Genomic DNA, 18971 nt, shown 5'->3' on the forward strand with positions numbered 1-18971 from the left:
ATTTGAAATCCTGTCCTTGTATGAGTAAGGTGGGTGGCAGCTTAGTTTAGGGTAAAAAGGAAATGATGCTGGTAAAACTTGTACAAGATCCTGACTTACTGACAGCTGTTCCAACAGAAGACTCATCCTCACAATGGTGCATGTACTTCCCACTACAATCTGGCAGGAAGAAGAGTCTCAGAGAAGACCAGGAATTGTTGATAGCAGATAACGATAGCGTAGGAAAATCATGGTTAAAAACTAGAATCTGGCAAATTCATGCTCCAGTATTGCCTGGTGGTCAGGAGAAAAGAAATTCAACCTTTTAAGAGGATAAAGGCTTGCTAACAGTGTTGTCCAAGGCTTCTGCTCTTGTTAACAGCACTACTTGTTTACCTAAAGTAATTCATAGATACAGAAGCCTGACTTGCTGCCCTTGAGCAAAGGTATGAAAAGTTCAGTAACATTTCTCTGATACCTTTGGTAGTGCTTGGTGGTGGTACCTAGTGCTTTAGTCGTGTTGTCCTGCTTCTGTGCATCTCTACTGACAGAACAACAAAAAGCATTTTATAGATGTTTATAAAGCCTTGTTGGGGATGGATGTTGCCTGTCTCCAAGCTTATAGCTGTCCCAGGTCTTGGCCAGTGCTGGGTCTCTACCAGCCACGCCTGGTGCCTGAGCTGCGGTGCCGGAGCCCCTGCGCTCTCACTCGGGCTGCTTCTCACTGACTTGGTCAGGTGTTGAGCGTGACCTGCTGGAGCCATGGCCCAGGTAAATAGTTGTTTGTGAGGGAATCCTCAGGGAATGAGGTATGTATTATCAACTGAAGGAATATAGAAAATGCTTGTTGTTCTTACTGCTGTTCAGATTTAATTTCTGTAATGGAATCACAAAGCTTTCTTGTTCTGTATTGATGTCTCTTAATCATGTGAGCTGCTTGCTTGCTGGACCGCTGCTTCAGCCCTGCCTTATTAGAACAGGTCACTAATGTATTTTAGAAACCAATTTGTGTCTTCACCATCTGTTTGGTGGTTTTTTGTTTTTAGTTTTTCTCCTGGAAGAAAGATAAGAGCCCGTTGCTGGAGCTCCTCATTGGCTTTCTGTTCCACCGAGGTTGAACTTAACAGGAAATCTGGCGTACGGTGGCCCTTACTTCTGTGCATTAGTACGGGCTTGAATGCATTTGCTGATAGATGGGTGATCCCTCCCCAGCTGTTAAGGAGGCGATGCGCTGTAGTGGAAGCAAGACCTGAATACCAGCTTTTGCAAAGTGTTCTGAAAGCAAGCTGTTACTTTTGCTTTTCTTGTTCCCTGGGAATAAAAAGCTAATCACGTGTAAGGCTCAACAGGAGAGAAAGGGGTGGGAAGGCAGTGAGAGGGCTGCACTAAAGAAAAAGGGCAGGAAGGTGCGGAAGATAGCTTCTTGAGCCCTCTTCAAGGTGAGCATTCAGGGGAGGGAGGATGGTGTGGAATAAGACTCAGGGCTCTTACTTTGGGCCCTTCTATTCATGGATAAAATGGGGGGAGAAGCTGCTGCAGCAGAGGTTGTGCGCTGTTCTGCATGCAAAGTTAATGTGCAAGGCTCCGCCCAGTCTTGAACACTAGGATTTATGTTGTACTTGTGACTGGGTTTTCTGGGGAGGGGGGCAGAGACTTTCTGCTGAGCTTTTCTTCTGCCAGTCCTCCAGCTGTGAGCAGACACCTGAGTAACTCTGTGCGGCTCCCACACAGGCCTGCTCTTGGTAACCTGTCCAGGTAGGTAGCATTGGATAGACCCAGCAGAACACAGTCCTTGGGTAAACTTTGTCTTGTAGCACCTTCCACACTTGAGGTTGCTTTGTCCTTTGTGGCAGAGCTGTGTGGGCCAGGTCCTGCCCTTGGGAGCTGACTGAGCCTCATGGTTTCTGTATTGCCATACAGATGTGGGGTGCTTCTGTTTGCTTGCTCTCCTAAACTAAGCATAAATATAGGTACACCTGAGGCGGGGGGCAGCGGCCCTGCACCTGTCCGGGCCTACTGCAGCTGCTTTCCATGGGCTTTCCTCTAGCTCCCCGCGGGCAGGGGCTGTCTCGGCGCCCCCCTCAGCCGCCCCTCGCTGTCCGCTCCTCAGGAGGGCCCCGCCAGAAGCGGGGGCCGGGCCGGGCCGTGCGGGCAGCGCCGTACGGGTTAAGGCGGCGCGGGGCGGGCGGCGGGCAGCGGGCGGGCCGGCTCGGGGCGGCGGGCGCGGCGCTCCGGAGGCTGCCGGTGGGTGAGTTTCGGCGGGGCTGCGGGCACGGCACGGGGGCCGCCGGCGTGGGGGGCAGAGGCGGGATGGCTCCGTCGCAGGCTGAACCGACTTCGTGACTTAGGAACTTCTTATATTTCATTTACTGGGTCAAAACTGCCCGTTCTGCAGCTTTGTTAAACTCGCGCTTATGCCGCAGCCCCCCCGTTTGCGAGCGCCAGCCCCTTGCCGCCGGGCAGGAGCCGGGGCGCGCCCCGGGTTACCGCAGGTGAAGCGGCCGGAGACGCAGGCAGCGCCCACGGAACCGCGGCTCCTTCGGCACGTCCACGCGTGGCGTCGCGTCCGTGCACCTCCCGCTGCACGCCCCTGGGGCTGCGCCTCTGCCCCGAGCCGCCGGCAGCAGGCACGCCGTGCGGGAGGTTCCTTAGCACCTTGTTCGTAAGGCAGGGCCCTAAGCCGCGCGCTGCTCTGACAAACGCAGAGATGCGGCTCTGCGTTGTGTGAAGAACAAGCGCCTTTGCACCTCTGTGTCGTGCAGGTAGGTCTGTCCCGCCGCCCGCGGTACCGATCTGGAAACCAGCGCTTTTTGTTACGGGCTGGTAACGTGCGCTGCTGTAGCTCGCTTCCCCAGCCTACGCACGGTTTGTGCTTTCTTCCGTGCTCTTAAAGTCTTCTAAGAGGTTTAGCAGAAAGCACAACTCAAATCCGGTTATGTGGGGAAATGGTTGATTTTTGCTAAGTTTATCTGTGTGCTGAAAAGAAATGAAGCTAACTTGCACAATCAGAAAAGGCATGGCTTTTATCAGCAAGAAAAGCTGAAGGATGCAGTTGGATCTTTGCAGAATGCCAGGCTACAGCTTTGGATGAGCTGAACTGTCTGTATCCTCCTCTGCTGCTATGACCACTTCAAAGCCCCCCTCCGGCACAGTCCTTATGCTATCAGGGAATGAAATAAGGTCTCTGAAGTGTAAAACAGGATAGAGAATATATTCTGCAAAAGCAATTTCTCAGGTAGTTGGTCTTCAAGATTCTCATGCCTGGATTAATTCTACCTTTTTTTTTTTTTTTTTTTTTTAAGCAATTAAGTCCACTTTCATGTGCCTAGCAAGTGTTTCTTGGAGCCCAGCATTTCTTACCACTTCCACTGCAGTGAATGCTTGCAAACCAGGGCTCTGAATCTGTTAATAAATCAGATGCGGGCAGGTGGCTTTTCCTAATGAGCAGTGTGCTGAAAATTAGAAGCGAAAGTTCACTTGCTTGTGAATGTGCTGAAGGGGTCTGTACTTTCAGTGTACGAGTTTTGTGAAAGACTGACGATATGTTGGGTTGTAGAAATGGATCTGTTGCTGATCAGTGAGCTGATGGGAAGGTTCTGGAGAAATGACGAACTTAGTTTATAAGCAGAACAGGTATTTTCTTCTAGGCATGTTCCACAATGTAAAGGCTGTTTGAATGGCTTTGAAATACTTTAAATACTGTGTCTGTTTCCGCATTATAGGATGACCTGCCAGCTCCTTCCAGAACCACACTTAAAGGAGGTTCTAAATGAAAGCTTTGCAGTGAAGTTTTTAGTTTGGACTCCATATATAGATTTAGTAAACCATAATTTCAGAAGGTCTTAAATTACCAAAGTCTGAAGTCTAAACTTGTGGTAACTAGTGAGGTACTTAGTAGATGCCCCGAACAACTTCTTGTAGTGGATGGGAGCTTTAAAAAGACCTCTGGTGCAGTGGGGTAGCTGTGCATTAAAGGGATGCCAGGAGCTGGAGCCTGAGCCTTTTCAGGACTTGGTGTAGGTGACCCTGTGCTTTACAGCCAAGCTGCCCACACCAGCCTGCTGCGGCTCGCTGGGGACCAGCGCTGTCACAGACTTGCACAGGGTGCCCCCATAATGATTTTTAAGCCTGTTATCAGTCTGTGTGTACAAGGCACTGTGGTCCATGGCTGGTGGTACTGCTTCCTGACCTTGCAATTTAAATATTTAGTTTTGAGCTCCTAAAATTTTGGAAGGTTTAATACTCTAAGAGCCTTTGTCTGTACCTGCTATCCTGTGTACAGTACCAAAGCTATCTGATAAGTAATTAAGCCTTAGAGGTTTCCACCACCCATACGTAGGAGTTGACAAATACAAAAGTAATTCAAAGAGATATGATTTATGTTTCTCAGAAATATAACTTGCTTACAGAATCATCTTGATTTCCCTCCTCCCGGTCCCTGCCTGTTTTATTCCAACCAATGCTGCCACTAAAATGGACTGTTACTGGAAGTGGCCAGAACCCTGGTGGAAGCCTGAGCATTTCCATCAAGTTAACATTATGTGGATGAAGCTGGCTTGGAGTGGAAATGGATGTGGCACTCTATTCTTATTCTAAAAAGAGGTGAAGACCAAGATAACAAGATAATGCTGCTTGTGCATGCTTGATTTGAGTTCACAGTCAATTATCTAAAATGGGGGATACTTAAGTTATGAAGAAAAATAAATATGGCCAACCACAGACAGAAATGGATTTCCGTAGTAATAAATTCTCTGGATTCAAGAGCTTACTCATTAAGCCTTATAGCTTTATTTATAATCTTCTTTTTTAATTATACTTTTAACACTGAATTAAAAAGAATGGCTTTTAAAAAGTACATTCCTAGTGCCTGGAAAAGCGGACCATGTAGCAGCTGTTCCAAGTACAGGCAGTGCCCACAGAATTTCCCTAATAAACCAAATGTAAAACAGTTACTTGTGAGATAATTTTTCTCCGTTAAAGCTGCCAAATGAATGTTGGTTTCCATTGCATCCTCTAATGGTACCAGATAAAGTCTTTGGTTTAGACTCTGAGGACTCAGGAATAACATTGTTCTTTATGCATCAGAAATTGACGACTGAGAATGAGGCTTTAGGGAAAAACTTGCTTTTTGTCTGTTTCTGTGAACTGACTTTTGTATAATACTAATTAACTACTAAAGACAATTCAAAGTGAACCTAAGAGCTTACCTCACCAAATTCCTTCTTACAGTTACATATTAACATTTTTGGCTTCGGCTCTATTACACACCCTTTTCAGCATTGGTATTTCTTTTTAAGCTGAGGCAACCTGAATGGGTTTCTTGGGTTACTGCGCAATCATTTGGCTGTGTTGTTTTCCTCCGTGGCCATGCATGTGTTCAGGGTGTGGAGGGGAACAAGGAACCGATTCCCTTTCTGGATTGGTAAACTGGTACTACTGGTACACGTAGCCTGGCTGCCGAGTGCTGGCTGCCTTCTGCTGTTGTCGCTGCCTCTGTGGATCCAGGTGAGAAGGAGCTTCTCAGTGACTCGGAAAAGAAGAGAGCAGGGACACTGGCTGTCCAGAACAGAGGAGGCAGCCGGGGGTGCCCTCATGGGCCCATGGGGCAGGCAGGAGTGCAGCTAATGGGGTCATCTGTGAGTGTCCTGGCCTTCCTGGGCTAGTGCTGCTGCACAGCCACCTTCTGCCGGTGGGACTTGTGTTTTAACTTACCCTCTGCCGGATCTACCGTAGAGCATTTCTCTGCAGTAACAGATGGGGTGCAGGACCCAGAGTGGGGGATTTCAGGCAGGTTGCCTCCTTGCTCCACCACAGGTGTCTGTGACGAGTCGGCCATACAACCCCTGCATGCTGCAGAGGTGCTGTGTGACAGGCCTGAGGTGCTTGGCGCAGGTCTGCCCACTGCTGGGGCTGGGGTTGGCGCCAGGCTGCCCTGCCCACTGTGCGCAGCTCTCACTGCCCACCCAGCCCTGGCCTGAAGCTGAAGCTCAGCTCCTGTCCTGTCCCCGCAGCTCACACACTCCCACCCTGGTGCTTTCCTGCAGCATCCGGCCAGCAGCCACCCTAAATCCCCCAAACCGATGCCAGCTTTGCAATAAGGTCGTGGCAAACGCGTTGAAACAACTCAGCTTTTAATGGACAGGAAAGGCAGCGAGGCAGTGGTGTGTGCTGTGAATCATGCTGTGGCTTGCAAGCTAAATGTTATAATGACCCTCTCATTAAACTCTCTCCCTAAAATGCTATCTGAGTTTTTCCTTCAGAACAGGCTGCATTAATGATGAGAATCTCCCCTTGTGAGTGACCTACAGGCCGAAATAATTTTGAGTCAAAGTGATTTAAAAGGTGATTTTAATCACAGTTTGAATCAGTAAAATCATTGATTTAAATAACCGATACTAATTTTGCTGTAAATATACATGATTTTGTAACTTTCTCGAGGCAAACCCTTTTCTAATTGGATAACAACTCTTACAGTGTGTTGATTGGCAACCAGCTGAAGCTTTTGTCTGAAGCTTCCACGTGATGGTTTATTTTAGTAACCCTTTGTTTAAGTAGCTAGCATACTATAGTAGTAGAGACTCAGGCAAATCCTTGAGAAAGGTGAAGGATATCTTCTGGCTCAGGGTGTCCCTACCATAGCAGGGGGGGGTTGGAACGAAGTGGTCCTTAAGGGTCCCTTCCCAACAAAACCATTCTTTGACATGATACAAGTTGCGCTCTCATAGAGAAAAATAAAATCAATTCAAATATGAAAGTTGTCCTGAAAACAAGAGAGCTGAAAATGCACTGGAATGAGAAGCATTTTTAATGTATGCTTTTTCATTTGGAAGCAGTTTCACTGAACTAAATCGTTTGAGATTTTTGGAGCAGATGACTTCTCTCCCTCAATACCTCTAGTGCTCTGAGTAAGAATAGGAAGACATAGTCCATCAGCTTCTGATAAATGTAGCCACAAGTAGTTGAACTGAACTAAATAAGTAGACTGACACGAGGAAAAGAGCCTTTTTGACAAGGGCAAAAAGGCACTGGCATTGGCAAAGTTTTGATGTCTTCACTTGTGACTGACTTGGAACAAGCAAATATTGTAACCCATCTGTAGAATATAGGATAGATGGTTATTGTCACTGAGGTTTTGGAGATCTATATGGAGCTCTATAAAGCTATGAGTGGCACAGAGGTGGTGAATGGAGGTTTTTTGCTGTCCTCTCCCTTAAAAGCTATAAGTATCAAGCTGGTGAGAGCCACTTTAAAAATAAAAGGTCTAGCTATTTTTCTACTACTACTGTTTCTATTAATTTTATAACTTTGACAAACTATATGATGCCTGATTTTTTTCAAATATTAGTTTAAAAATACTTAATAAACAAATCTGAAATACCTAATACCTAAGAAGTTTGTTTTTCTTAAGTTTAAACCTGCTCTAAGGAAAAAGATCTCCAATTTGTCTGCAGAAGCAAAGACCTGAAGAACAAAGACCTGCAATGTGTTAACCTGTGCCACGCCAGGAAATACGGGATCTGCTCTCGCACTTCTGTTATGCCTGGTGCAGATTGGTGCAGGGCCATCGAGGATATAGCTGCCCTGAGGCTGGGCCAGTTCTGCTGTAAGGAAACAGACGTAAAATGAAGGTGTGAGATATCTACGCTCTGGATGGGCCCTGGAATGAGGAGTAGTGCTCTCTGTATATGCCTATAGACAGCCTTGTGCTCTGCAGTACTGCGATGCAAGCTAGCTCCAGTTCAGCTACTGCTCGGATGCAGCCTCTGTCTGGACATCTTCAGAGTCGGCCCCATGACCTTCAGACCTTAGCTGAATGCTTTCCTACTCCCTTCCTGCCTTATCTCAGCATCACAAGACATCACTTTCAAAGTCATTTGCCATTTGAGCTCTGCTGAGTGACAGTGAGTGTACTGTGATTATTTTGGAGGAGAATTACTGATAGGTGATTTTTATTCTCTTTGGGGGTACTATTTCAAATGAGTGTGACATTTCAATAAGCTGAAGTATTCAGAATAAGTTCACAGTTGATATTATTGATTTCTTTAAGCTTGTTGCCCAGATAAGATGTAATGATGTGTCTGCAGATCTCCTTGCTCTCTTGTCACTGCAAGCAAGAGATTCATCTGTTGAGATGATTATACAGTAAGATACATGTTCAGAAAACCTTCCCTGTAATTTTCACAGATTTTTTTTTTTCTTTTTCTCCTGCTACTCTTGCCCAAAATGCTACTTCTATATGCAGGCACTTGGGTTGTTCTTTAAAAGCTTCCTGCCAAGCTCAGCAAGTCCTTTACTGCCTCAGTGGGTAAGACCAGAGCTGCCTGGGCTGGGCAGGCTTCCCAGCTTCAGTAGCTGTTGTCCACAGCTGCTTAGGTACTTCTGGTTGCTTACAGATTGAATTGCATTGTGTTCTTCTGAATACTTTTTAAGTGAAAATGGGGAATTTACTGACTCTCCAACTTTACTGTGCTGCTTTGAGCTGGGAGAGGTAGGTACCAAGCTCTAGTTAAACTCCTGGTGGTGGTTCTGAGTTACTGAGGCTTCTTTATTTTTAGATGAAGGGATGCTCTATAATATTTCAGTGCAAGGGATGATTTGCTTGTTTCCTTCCACTTCTTATCCTTAAACAGCTGTTCTTACTTCTGGCTATATACTTGAATTTGATGCTTTAAATAAGATTCCTGTATAAAAGAAGCAGTTGCCTAGGTTCTTGAGGGTAAAAAAATGGACATCAATATCAAATGGCCTGCCTTCATGCTGACTACTAGATATAGGGTGGAAACCAGGAAAGGCTAAGAAGCCAGTTCAGAAAAATGAAGTATTTGACAAATTTTCACTTAGTTGCAAATATTAATCACAGAATAGTATGAGCTGATCTAAAGTTAGATGATACAAATACTGTGTGAGAGAAATAACAACAGTAGCATAACTTGAATCACAGAAGACAAACCTTTTACCTTAAAGCTCAGAAAGAATCTTTAACATAAATGTGGATTGTTAGCCAGCCTGCTGGGGGTTGCTTAATTTGTGTCTCACTCTCCAGAGAGATGAGATACCACTGCTAGTCCATTATTAGCCTCTGGTTACCTGAGTGTACCTGATCTTTATCTGTGATCAGTCTTAGCTGCAGAGGTGAGAAGCTTAGGCCTTTTCTTGCATCCTTCTGCCTGTGCCCATTGCATCATTATAAAAATTATAAGGTATTTGTTAGCAAAGTCAAGGTTAAAACACTTACTCAGGTCCTGGCAGTGAATGTGAGGGCTAGTGGTGATCAGACGCAAATGCTCGCTACCAGGCTGTGAGACCCTGCACAGGGTCTGCTCTCTGTGAGCAGTTGCTGTCAGAGATTGCTGACATTGACCTCACTGGAGAAGCTGAAGTGTGCTGTCATCTGGTAACCAGAACTGCCCCTCCATCACGTCTAATAGCCCTGTGTCCGCAGCAGCACTGAGCAGATGTCAGAAAACAACCCTGTGCTGCTGCTCCTGCTGGGCCGCTCTTTATCCTGTGGTTGGGTACGGAACTGCGTTTTGGTTTTGAAGATAATTGGGGTGTGTGTGGTGTGTGTGTGCTGCTCACAGTGCTCCGGGTTGACAGCCCGGTAAAATAATCTGTGGCTTTAGTGCAGACAAATATGTACAGTGGTTGTTTCATTTTCAGCACATTTACTTGAATCCCGTAGCAGTTAAGTATCAGGCATGTGTTCAGAATATATATGCCTTTAGCATTCTATATACATATGTTATTGCATTCATTAATATATAATTCAAAAAAAACTTTTTTTTTTTTTTTCCAGTAATAGGCTTTTCATTGCTTAGTCAGTAAAATGGAAGAGTTATGATTTATGCTCCGCTGTCCTAACTGTATGTACTGAGAAATGGAAATAATGATGGGGCTGTGGCTCAAACATGGGATTTCACAGTAAGAAAGGCCTGGCTGTAGCCCAGGCTTTCTTTGTGACCTCCACTTTTAACCTCTTAACTTCCACATTGTTGCCTGCACAGTGTGAGTGCTAGTGCAAGGGGACTGCTGGCTGTTTGTAAGGGGTTTTTTTCCTTTGCCCCCCAAAGGAAAAAAAAAAAACGTCAACACGTTAAGTATGGTAATTTGAGCAAGGACTAGTAGTTAACTTTAATTCTTTCTCTTTCCCCTTTCACCCTTCCTAGGATGCAGGGGCTGTAATCCAGGATGAACGAATGCTACTATGATAAGCGCATGGACTTTTTTTATAACAGGACAAACACTGACACAGCAGATGAGTGGACAGGGCCAACGCTTATTGTTGTTCTGTGTTTTGGGACGTTTTTCTGCCTCTTCATTTTCATTTCAAATTCATTGGTCATAGCAGCTGTGGTCAAGAACAAGAGGTTTCATTTTCCCTTTTATTATCTGCTGGCCAATTTAGCAGCTGCAGACTTTTTTGCTGGAATTGCCTATGTCTTCTTGATGTTCAACACTGGCCCAGTGTCTAAGACATTAACTGTAAATCGCTGGTTTCTGCGTCAGGGTCTTCTGGATACCAGCTTGACTGCTTCCCTCGTGAATCTTCTTGTCATAGCTGTTGAGCGGCACATGTCAATTATGCGGATGAAGATCCACAGTAATCTCACAAAGAAGAGAGTCACCTTTTTAATTATATCAATTTGGGCCATTGCTATTTTTATGGGTGCTGTTCCTTCCCTGGGTTGGAACTGCCTCTGTGACATTACTGCCTGCTCTTCCCTGGCACCTATTTACAGCAGAAGTTACTTGGTGTTCTGGAGCGTCCTAAACCTCGTTGTTTTCTTCATTATGGTGGTGGTTTACATAAGAATCTACATGTATGTCCAGCGGAAAACTAATGTCTTATCATCGCACACTAGTGGATCCATTAGCCGCAGGAAAACCCCTGTGAAGCTTATGAAGACCGTCATGACTCTCTTAGGTAAGAGGCTACAAACCACGAGGAGCAAGGCCAGCAATGCCAAACCAGTGTTTATTAAAAAAATACCCCCCCCCAAACTTGTACGTGGTGAAGTTACTTAGCCTTCTGTCCAGTTTAAACAGTGAAATCAATGTTGCATGAAATAGAAATGCGAAGCAGAGGGCCAGTTGGCAGCATGTGGAAGAGATGTGTCTCTGTTTGGTAAATGCTCACACGGCTTGTTTGTAGGCAGCTTGTTAAAAATGCGAGCTGTCCCTCGTCTGTTGCAGGGGATGGGGAGTTACAGAACAGCTGTGAGGGAAGGCTTATGAAGGTTCGCTGCTACCTAGTAAAACACTTTCAAAATTATGTTCTTTAATATATGCACAGGGCCCTGAATCCTGTGGCTGTATGTGGGTAGCTTTGTCTGTACTTCTTCATCTTGTCCGCTTCCTGAATTTACTGAAAATTCACCTTCACTGGGAAAAGGAGAGGATGCCTGGTGGATCTGTAATGTTTTCGTGGCAGCGATTTGCTTTGTAGGGGGAGAATTAGCCTCTGTTTTGTAAAGATTGCATAGTGCAAAGTACTTTCAGATGGTGATACGGTACAGTCTCAGATCTCTAGATCAGAAAATGAGATGTGACCTAGATTTCACCCTAGAGACACTCTGGTTATCTGAGCAGCTCAGATCACTTCATCTAGTTGTGATGTAGCTGCTTATTAAATAGAGGCGCACAGAGCGGATGGTTGATTGCTGGAGGAAAACACTAGCTGTGGTGGTGAATTTTCAGGCAGAATGGGCAGTGAGCATCTCCTAGTGGAGTAGTGAGCACCTGTAGTCCAAGGATCAGAACAAAGCCCTCCTCCAGCTATAGTTACTTAAACTTGTTTCTTGAGGCAGCATGAATCTGTTCCTGTTCCTCCTTAGGCATTCAGAAAAGAAAGAAACCTGACTTCAAATTCCATGTCCTTCCTTTCAAATTATTTCTTTCTTTTGGTGGGGAGAGAGGCCTTTGGGTTGATATAAAGATCAGCGTTAGCTTCCTCTTACTTGCAGTGTGTGGGTTTTTAGCCACCAGATTAAACCATAATTCAGGCAAAGTATTTGATAATATTACTTCCTGGGTCAGACAACTTTAACTTAGTCTGGGTGCTGCTTTGGAGGTCATAATTTTGTATTTTTACTTTGCCAGTCAGAAATAAAATCAGAACAGCCTGCTTTCATACAAGTTGAATGAGTGCATGTGTCAATGGGTGCAAGATGTACCCCGAAATCCCATGTCAGATGAATTGTCTCTTGGCATGTTCCTTCTTACCCATTTTACAGATTTTGGCTCTGTGAGGCTTTTTGTGAATATTTATTTGTAGGAGTGAGAATTTATTTCTTAGAACAGCTTGAAATGTGTATTCCTGGCCTAGTCATTCAAGCACACTATGCAGAAAGCATTATAGACTGGATTGCCATGTTTTATGGCCTTTTTGATTACCAAAGGAATTTCCAAGTGACCACTCTGATACTTACAAACTGCTCTTACGTCCACTTAGGCAACAGCCTATAGCTATATGCAGCAAGTGGGCATGGGGTTTTCAGCTCAAGACAGTTACTTTTAGTGGCTTATTCTTAACCATCTGAAGACGCTTTGCAGTAAATGGCCTCAACGTCATGCTCTCAACTAAAAGCAATTACAGGAAGCGCTGTTGCTGGAGGAAGCATGATGAGAACCAGAGTGCTTGTTAACGTGCTGTCTTGGTGTCATGGCAGGTTCAGGACAAAACTCTGCTGTGTGGGAGGAGGCTACGTGCTGCGGGGTGCTGTTGGCATGCTCATCCTCCCGTCTTCCCCAGGAAAGCTCTCTCTTTCTGCCATAGCCCCTAAGATGATCAATCACAGGGTAGGAGCAGTGGAAATGGCTTTCCCTTTGGCATGCTAAACTGGAGGAAGTTATCTGCTTGGAGCTGGGAAACCTAGCAAAAGGGGCTAAAATCCTGTTAGGCTGACCTTCTGGCATAGTCCTGGCAAAGCATGCGACTGTCCCTGTGGCGCAGGGCAGTTGGTGGGTGCAGGGGTGTGCGATGTTCAGGTGGTGTGCGTGTGGCAGCTCGTCTCAACTTGGCAGGGAGATTCCCACTGAAATAGCAACCTTAAGGCAAGTGACTTCCAGTTACAGTGAATTTATAGTTTAATTGGCAACTTGCTGTTTTAACTCGGGCACACCTGTGGCAAAGGCAACTGGAAGCTACAGCATCGTATTTTTTTTTGTTGTTGTTGTTGTCCCCCCCCCCAGTGTTGGCATGCTGAGAGGCAGCTTTGATGTGGACTTTTAAGGCCACCAAAGCATCAGTAGTACTTCTGGGTACGCAGGAAGCCATTATTTTTTAAGTAGAGATGATGTAATCTACAAGGAAATCTGTGTTTGAAACGACTGGCAAATCCTCAAACTGACCTTGAGGCGCTGTTATTCTTGATCTCCCATAATCCAGTGTGAAGTCTCAGAGCTCTCTTTCCAATTCACGTTGCAGCCAGGCTTTACTTCATGTCACTCGCTGAATTTTAGAGTTCCAGAAATGAAATTATTTTCAAAGCACGGCACTTTTCGCAGAGAGAGGAGCTCCTATGGGATAAAAAGTCTGCAAGGAAGATTGTCGAAGGGCTGAGACAAAGGCTTATATTTATGTTTAACCATGGGTCCCTCTCAAAGTTCTGTGGTAAAAATAGCAAAATCCCAGAAAGGCTGCGAGTCTGAGCCATGCCTTGCTTTCATCAGTGCCATGCTGTCAGTAAGGTGTGAATTGCTTGATGACAGTAAAATGTGTTTTGGATGGAGTTGAAGTAACAGCCCAGTGAGAGCACTTCCCAGGAACTGCAATGCTGCCACTGCATTCTCCCTCCTCATCACCGCCCATGGAGTGGGTGCAGCCTCCCAGCAGGGGAAGCTAAAAGGCTCTGCGTGCGGTCCTCTGGGTGGCAGAGAGAGGCCTGCAGATGTACCCTCCGTACCTTTGCCTTTGCAACCTTGATAGGGCTCCCACAATGTCTCCTGAGTGTCGGTGGACTAATCCTGCTTGTGAGATCAGGGTTTTGTTTGCAGGAGGATTTCTGTGTTTTTTGCTAAATGTGGCTGTGGGGTCCGTTTCCTGTCCTGCTGACCTCCATGAAAGCACGGTTGGACCTTGCATGCTGTGGTAGAATTAAAAAATAATAATATTAAAAAAGGGCAGGTGATCAGAATGCTTTCTGTGCTTGTTCAAGCCCTATGGTAAGGGTTTGTTACCATATTATTTTCTGCATGGAGGTGGTGTGCTGACAACTTTGCCAGTGACCTTTGGTGGCCAGCAAAAGCATCCTGTCCAAATACTTGCTGAGACACTCGTGTAGACACAGCCATGTCTGGGTGGTCTGGTTCCAGCGCTTGTTACAGTGGGTGGGATTTGCCATGAACTCCAGGGCCATAAATCAGTAGGATGTTTTCTCCTGCAGCCTGTAAGAGGGAGCTGGTGTCACGACTGCTTACTCAGCGTGGTGGAGCCAAACCAGCGTGCAGCATAGTGCAGAGGCTGGCCGGGAGAGCATGTGCTGTGGTCTCAGCTTGCCGCTCCTGGTGCCAGTGGGTATTGGAGGAATGTCACTGATGTTGACCATTAACTTAGAACTAACACCATGAAATTGGTACTTTGCATCACAGACATCTTGGTACAGCAAAGTAGAAAATGCATTTCCTGAAGGAGGTGGTCTCTTACCTTTCCATTCTGCGTCATTCTTTGTGGAACACAGTAAATTCTGGACTCCTTACAATGTTCTTTATAAAAGAAGGGTCATTCTGCAACAAGGTCTTTGGGGTGTTGTCACGTTGATTTGTTTTGCATACCATTATGGCCTGGTGTAGGTGGGCACCATGGCCCCTGGAGCTCCTTTAGCAGGGGGCAGTGTGTGTGCCCCTGAACCCAGGCCGGGCGCACGCAGTGGAGGGGATGCCTGTGGTGCTGCCCAGCTGGTGTCCTGCTGCTAGCCAGGCTCCCCCACCGGGCTGGGCACAGCTTGGACATGGGAAAATCAGCAGCCTTGAGAAAAGGAGTGAGACCAACACCATTGAACATATACCAAGACTCCCAGGAGAGCTTTATAGCATGTAGCTGCTGCCATCCTTATCTGTTTGATTATTTTTCAAGCCCAAAAAAGGGGAGCTATGCCTCTGTAAATGATTGGAATTTGCTCAGTACGTTGTTTCAAATGTGACTGCTGCACAGAGTTGTAATTTTCTATTTCAGTACATCAGGCAGCAATTGTGGCTTGTGCTAAGTTAGCATTATTGTGCACTGGGCTGCTTTCCCCGTGGGCTCCCAGGCGAGGACTGAGTGGCTGGTGGTGCCGCGGGGGGCAGCTGGGGCCGGGCACCTCCCAGACCCAGGGCTGAGACCAAAGACCCGATGTCCCCCAACAACTTTGCACATGCTCGAGGAAACGAAGAGAACCCTGTGCCTCTAGAACTAGTCCTTTTTCTTGTTCCCCACACCACTACTTTCCTACTTCATCTTTTTTGCCTTTTTTTTTTTTTTTTAATCATGCACTTTGCTGCATTTCTTTGCCCTGACTGCTGCAGCCTTGTTTCATCTTCACTGCCTCATCTTTTTCTTTCTCTATTCTCCTTTAGAAGCAGTGGCAGTGAGATACTGGGCATCTTCCCCTCTAGCATACAAGAGATGTGAAGAGAGGACGTCTCTGTTCAAAGTGCTAGCTGTGTGCTCCAGAGATCCTGTTTATTTACCAGAGTGGACAAATTGCTGTTGTGAGGTCCTTTCCCGACTTGTGTTTGAGCTGATGCTGACAGCATTCTCATTCCCTGCCTGCTTCTGAGGGCCTCGTGCTCCAGGCCTGGCAGAGAAGCTGGAGTAGATGCTGTTTTGCTACTGTCACTCGTATTTTGTCCTCTCCGACTTTCTTAATTTTTGAGTAATTTTCTGATGAACAAACTAGTAAGATGTTTAAAAAAAACAAAGCTAGCAGCCTGATTTTTTTTTTTTTCATTTTATTTATTTATTTTTTCTGTCTCCTGTATTTCCAGGTGCATTTGTTGTCTGCTGGACTCCTGGACTGGTCGTCTTACTGCTTGATGGTCTAAATTGCACCTACTGTGGGGTTCAGAATGTGAAAAGGTGGTTTCTTCTCCTGGCCCTGATGAACTCTGTCATGAATCCTGTAATTTATTCATACAAAGATGATGAGATGTGGAGCACCATGAAAAAGATGCTTTGCTGCTCGTCTGATGATAAGAGCCAGGAGAGACGCTCATCACGAATTCCCTCCACCGTGCTTGGCAGGAGCACAGACACCACAGGGCAGTACATTGAAGATGGTATTATTCAAGGGACGATTTGTGGAAAAGGAGATCTTAATGATAAAGGAAACTCCTGAGTAATTCAAGGGCCTGAGTTGGCTGAGAAAACGAGGGGGAAGGGAGAAGTTTTGTAAGAGAAGATTGACTGGCAAAACTGGTAAACAATATATCCACTTCGTTCCAGAGCCTTAACTCCAGTGTTAACAAAAGTTCTTATAAGTAATTGCCTGATGGAAAAACACTTTGTAATGAAAACTTTCTGTGCTTCTTTTTCTTTCAAGTGCCTGAAGTTATCTTTTTTTTTGTGAATGGACTAAGTATATCTGAGAGACGTTCTGTATGTGGAAACAAAACATAAACAGCGTAGTGAGGTCCTCCAGTGAATGGCATGAACGCTTTGAACAGTTTCTTGAGAAGGACTGTAGGCTTGGTTGGACGGGATTGTGGCCTCTTCGCTTTCCCTGTTTACAAGTTCATACTTCTCCTGTCCTCCTCCTTCTCTTGCTTTCAAGATAAGTAGTTCGATGGCTTATTAAAGCTGTGCCAGAAACCCGTCTGCGATGGGAAGACCAAATATGTGTGCGTGTGTATAAAATTCAACCATAAATCATCAGGACCTGACATTACAAAGTGTACAAAAGCCATTATTACAGGCGGATGAGTGCTGCAAGGAGACACGTTGCACACTTTGCTGCTGTCACGTAGGCAGCTGTGGACTAACATAGGCAGGGTGGACTAACAGCAAGGCAGTGCTTATTAAGCCTTTCTTATTTTTCCAGATAATATCAAATGGGTGGCCTACCCTTCTTCGTGACTGCTGTGCCACTGAGAGAAATGATACCTGAGCCCATGTTCTAGCACAGCAAACTTCTACGGGGTATTTAAATGTACTATATAGTATGTACAGGCTCAATTAATTTATTTAAAATAAAAAATAATTAAAGAAAAAAAAGCCTGAAAACAACTTACACTCCTACAAGAATACAATATGAATTGATCATCTTACCTCATCTGGACCACATTTAACCTCTGATTTGCAAGCAAGTCTTAAGGTAAGATGCTTGAAGAAGAGGCCATGAAACAGCAAGTGATGAAGGGTTTTCAGCATTGTGACTGATCATGCATGCAGTCGCAGCTGTCCAAAAAATGAAGTTTTGACTTACGGACTATGCTCTAATGGAGGATCCAGCAATTTAAAGCTCTAGGGTAATTTTTTAAAATCATAAACTTTTAAATTAAAATTTTGAATGTGGATTTCTCAGTGGTCTAAGAACCTGTCTCTTGCTGTCCTATTTCAACAGCAGTGAGCTCCCTGCTCCCCCTTCCTAATTTCAACAGGAGTTACCTGTGTTGTCCTAGAGAAAACCTGATCCCTGGTACTAAATCAGGCAATTGCATGTAGAGACCACGTGGAATTGTTGGAGAACAACATCAAGAGTGTATTGTACAAGGCCAGAAGAAAATCTGTGGTTTGGTTTTGGGCAAATTATTTTGCTTGCAGATTATCTGGATCATGCTGGTTGAAGCAGAACCAGCACCTGGCTTAAAGGCCAAGTTGCAGATCTGTGGAAGGCACTGGGGGATTTGGGAGCAGGCCTTGGTTTCTGAGCACAGCAAGCCTATGGCCAGAGAGCTCCCCCGTAACACAAGTTAGCTAGTATGGGTATGACCTAACATTTCACAGTAAATGCTGTATTTATGAGTAATGCTGAAAAGGTTTACATATGTGGTATTTTTGTTGGTTTTGTTTTTGGCCATTATAATGCAATGTTCTTGTGCAATTACTACTTCATTAGTCTGGTGTCTTGAAAATTACGTAAAGTTGTGCTTTGTAAAGCCAGTGACATTGCAAAGGCATATCATGCAAACGTTTGTGTCCCTAGAGCTACCTGCAGTGCACAGTTTGTGTTAACCAGGCCAAAACTCAGTATACAAAGCCAATGGAAAATAAAATGCTACTTAAAAATAAAATACTTGCTTTGTTTCCTGTTTGGGTGGTGACTGAACATTACCTGGTACCACAGCCAGCAGTAAATGGCTGCTGCTGCTCATACTTGTTTCCACAGAACCGTCGGATCTGAGACTGATCGAACTGCAAATAAAAATGAAAATGGGAAAGCCTTGTTTTATGTTATCACAGAGGGATTTTTGTTTTAATAAAATTGCTATATTTATTGTCAACACTAGCCAATGTAATACTTGGTTGGTCACGGTCTTGAAGAGAACTTGCGTGAAGGCCTGGGACACCTGCAGCAGTGGAGAAAGCACTAGATTTCTCCTGCAGACCTTGGGATTTGGACTGCAAAACAGTAACGTGTACAGTTGCTCGAGGTAAGCAGGAAAAGGTGAATCCCATAAAAAGGTAAAGGATGGCATTGCTTGTAGTATTCCTTCTACAGTAGATTCACATTCTGGGTGAAGGCCTAAGAGTTATTAACAACTGTTCTGCCACAAGTAAGTGGAAGGATTTGAGGTCCGCAATTCTAGTCTTTGTGTTGTCTCATTTAAAAACAAAACCAACCAAAACCTGCCCCCATGCTTCTCCCTGGGGGAGGGAGGGGAAGCTCTGTAAACTGGTGCTCTGTGAATGGCACTTCTTGCACTGCGCCATGGCCTCTGTTCTGGCATGATGCTTCCCTTGGAGAGCTATCAAACTGTCTAAACATCCAGCTACTCACAAAGCTGGGAATTTCTTTTTAACTCCGTAAATATTTATCAGAAGAGTTTGTCTCAAGGAAAACATTAAAACATTA

The 18971-nt window shown here is 45.2% G+C and overlaps 1 protein-coding gene across 10 annotated transcripts; it reads left to right on the top strand.

Moving 5' to 3' along the window:
• Positions 1 to 45: 45 nt before the first annotated feature.
• On the top strand, positions 46 to 18189 carry LPAR3 (lysophosphatidic acid receptor 3). 10 transcript variants are annotated; one of them, XM_035333645.1, is made up of 4 exons: positions 2802 to 3170; positions 3282 to 3402; positions 10146 to 10903; positions 15946 to 18189. In XM_035333645.1, exons 3-4 carry the CDS (start codon positions 10168 to 10170, stop codon positions 16293 to 16295), a joined length of 1086 nt encoding a protein of 361 aa, XP_035189536.1. In that variant the 5' UTR covers positions 2802 to 3170; positions 3282 to 3402; positions 10146 to 10167; the 3' UTR covers positions 16296 to 18189. The 10 variants fall into 10 exon arrangements, with proteins under 10 accessions (XP_035189532.1, XP_035189533.1, XP_035189538.1 ...); XM_035333641.1 differs by lacking the exons at positions 2802 to 3170; positions 3282 to 3402 and adding an exon at positions 46 to 1418; XM_035333642.1 differs by lacking the exons at positions 2802 to 3170; positions 3282 to 3402 and adding an exon at positions 1441 to 1775.
• Positions 18190 to 18971: the final 782 nt, after the last annotated feature.

Source organism: Oxyura jamaicensis, chromosome 8, assembly GCF_011077185.1.
Source record: "Oxyura jamaicensis isolate SHBP4307 breed ruddy duck chromosome 8, BPBGC_Ojam_1.0, whole genome shotgun sequence".
NCBI lineage: Eukaryota > Metazoa > Chordata > Aves > Anseriformes > Anatidae > Oxyura > Oxyura jamaicensis.

Bases quoted from the DNA above. Each gene is read 5' to 3' on its own strand.
- LPAR3 (XM_035333641.1), top strand. From the start codon at position 10,168: ATGAACGAATGCTACTATGATAAGCGCATGGACTTTTTTTATAACAGG. The intron at 10,904-15,945 runs GTAAGAGGCTAC...CTGTATTTCCAG, and splicing joins GACCGTCATGACTCTCTTAG to GTGCATTTGTTGTCTGCTGG.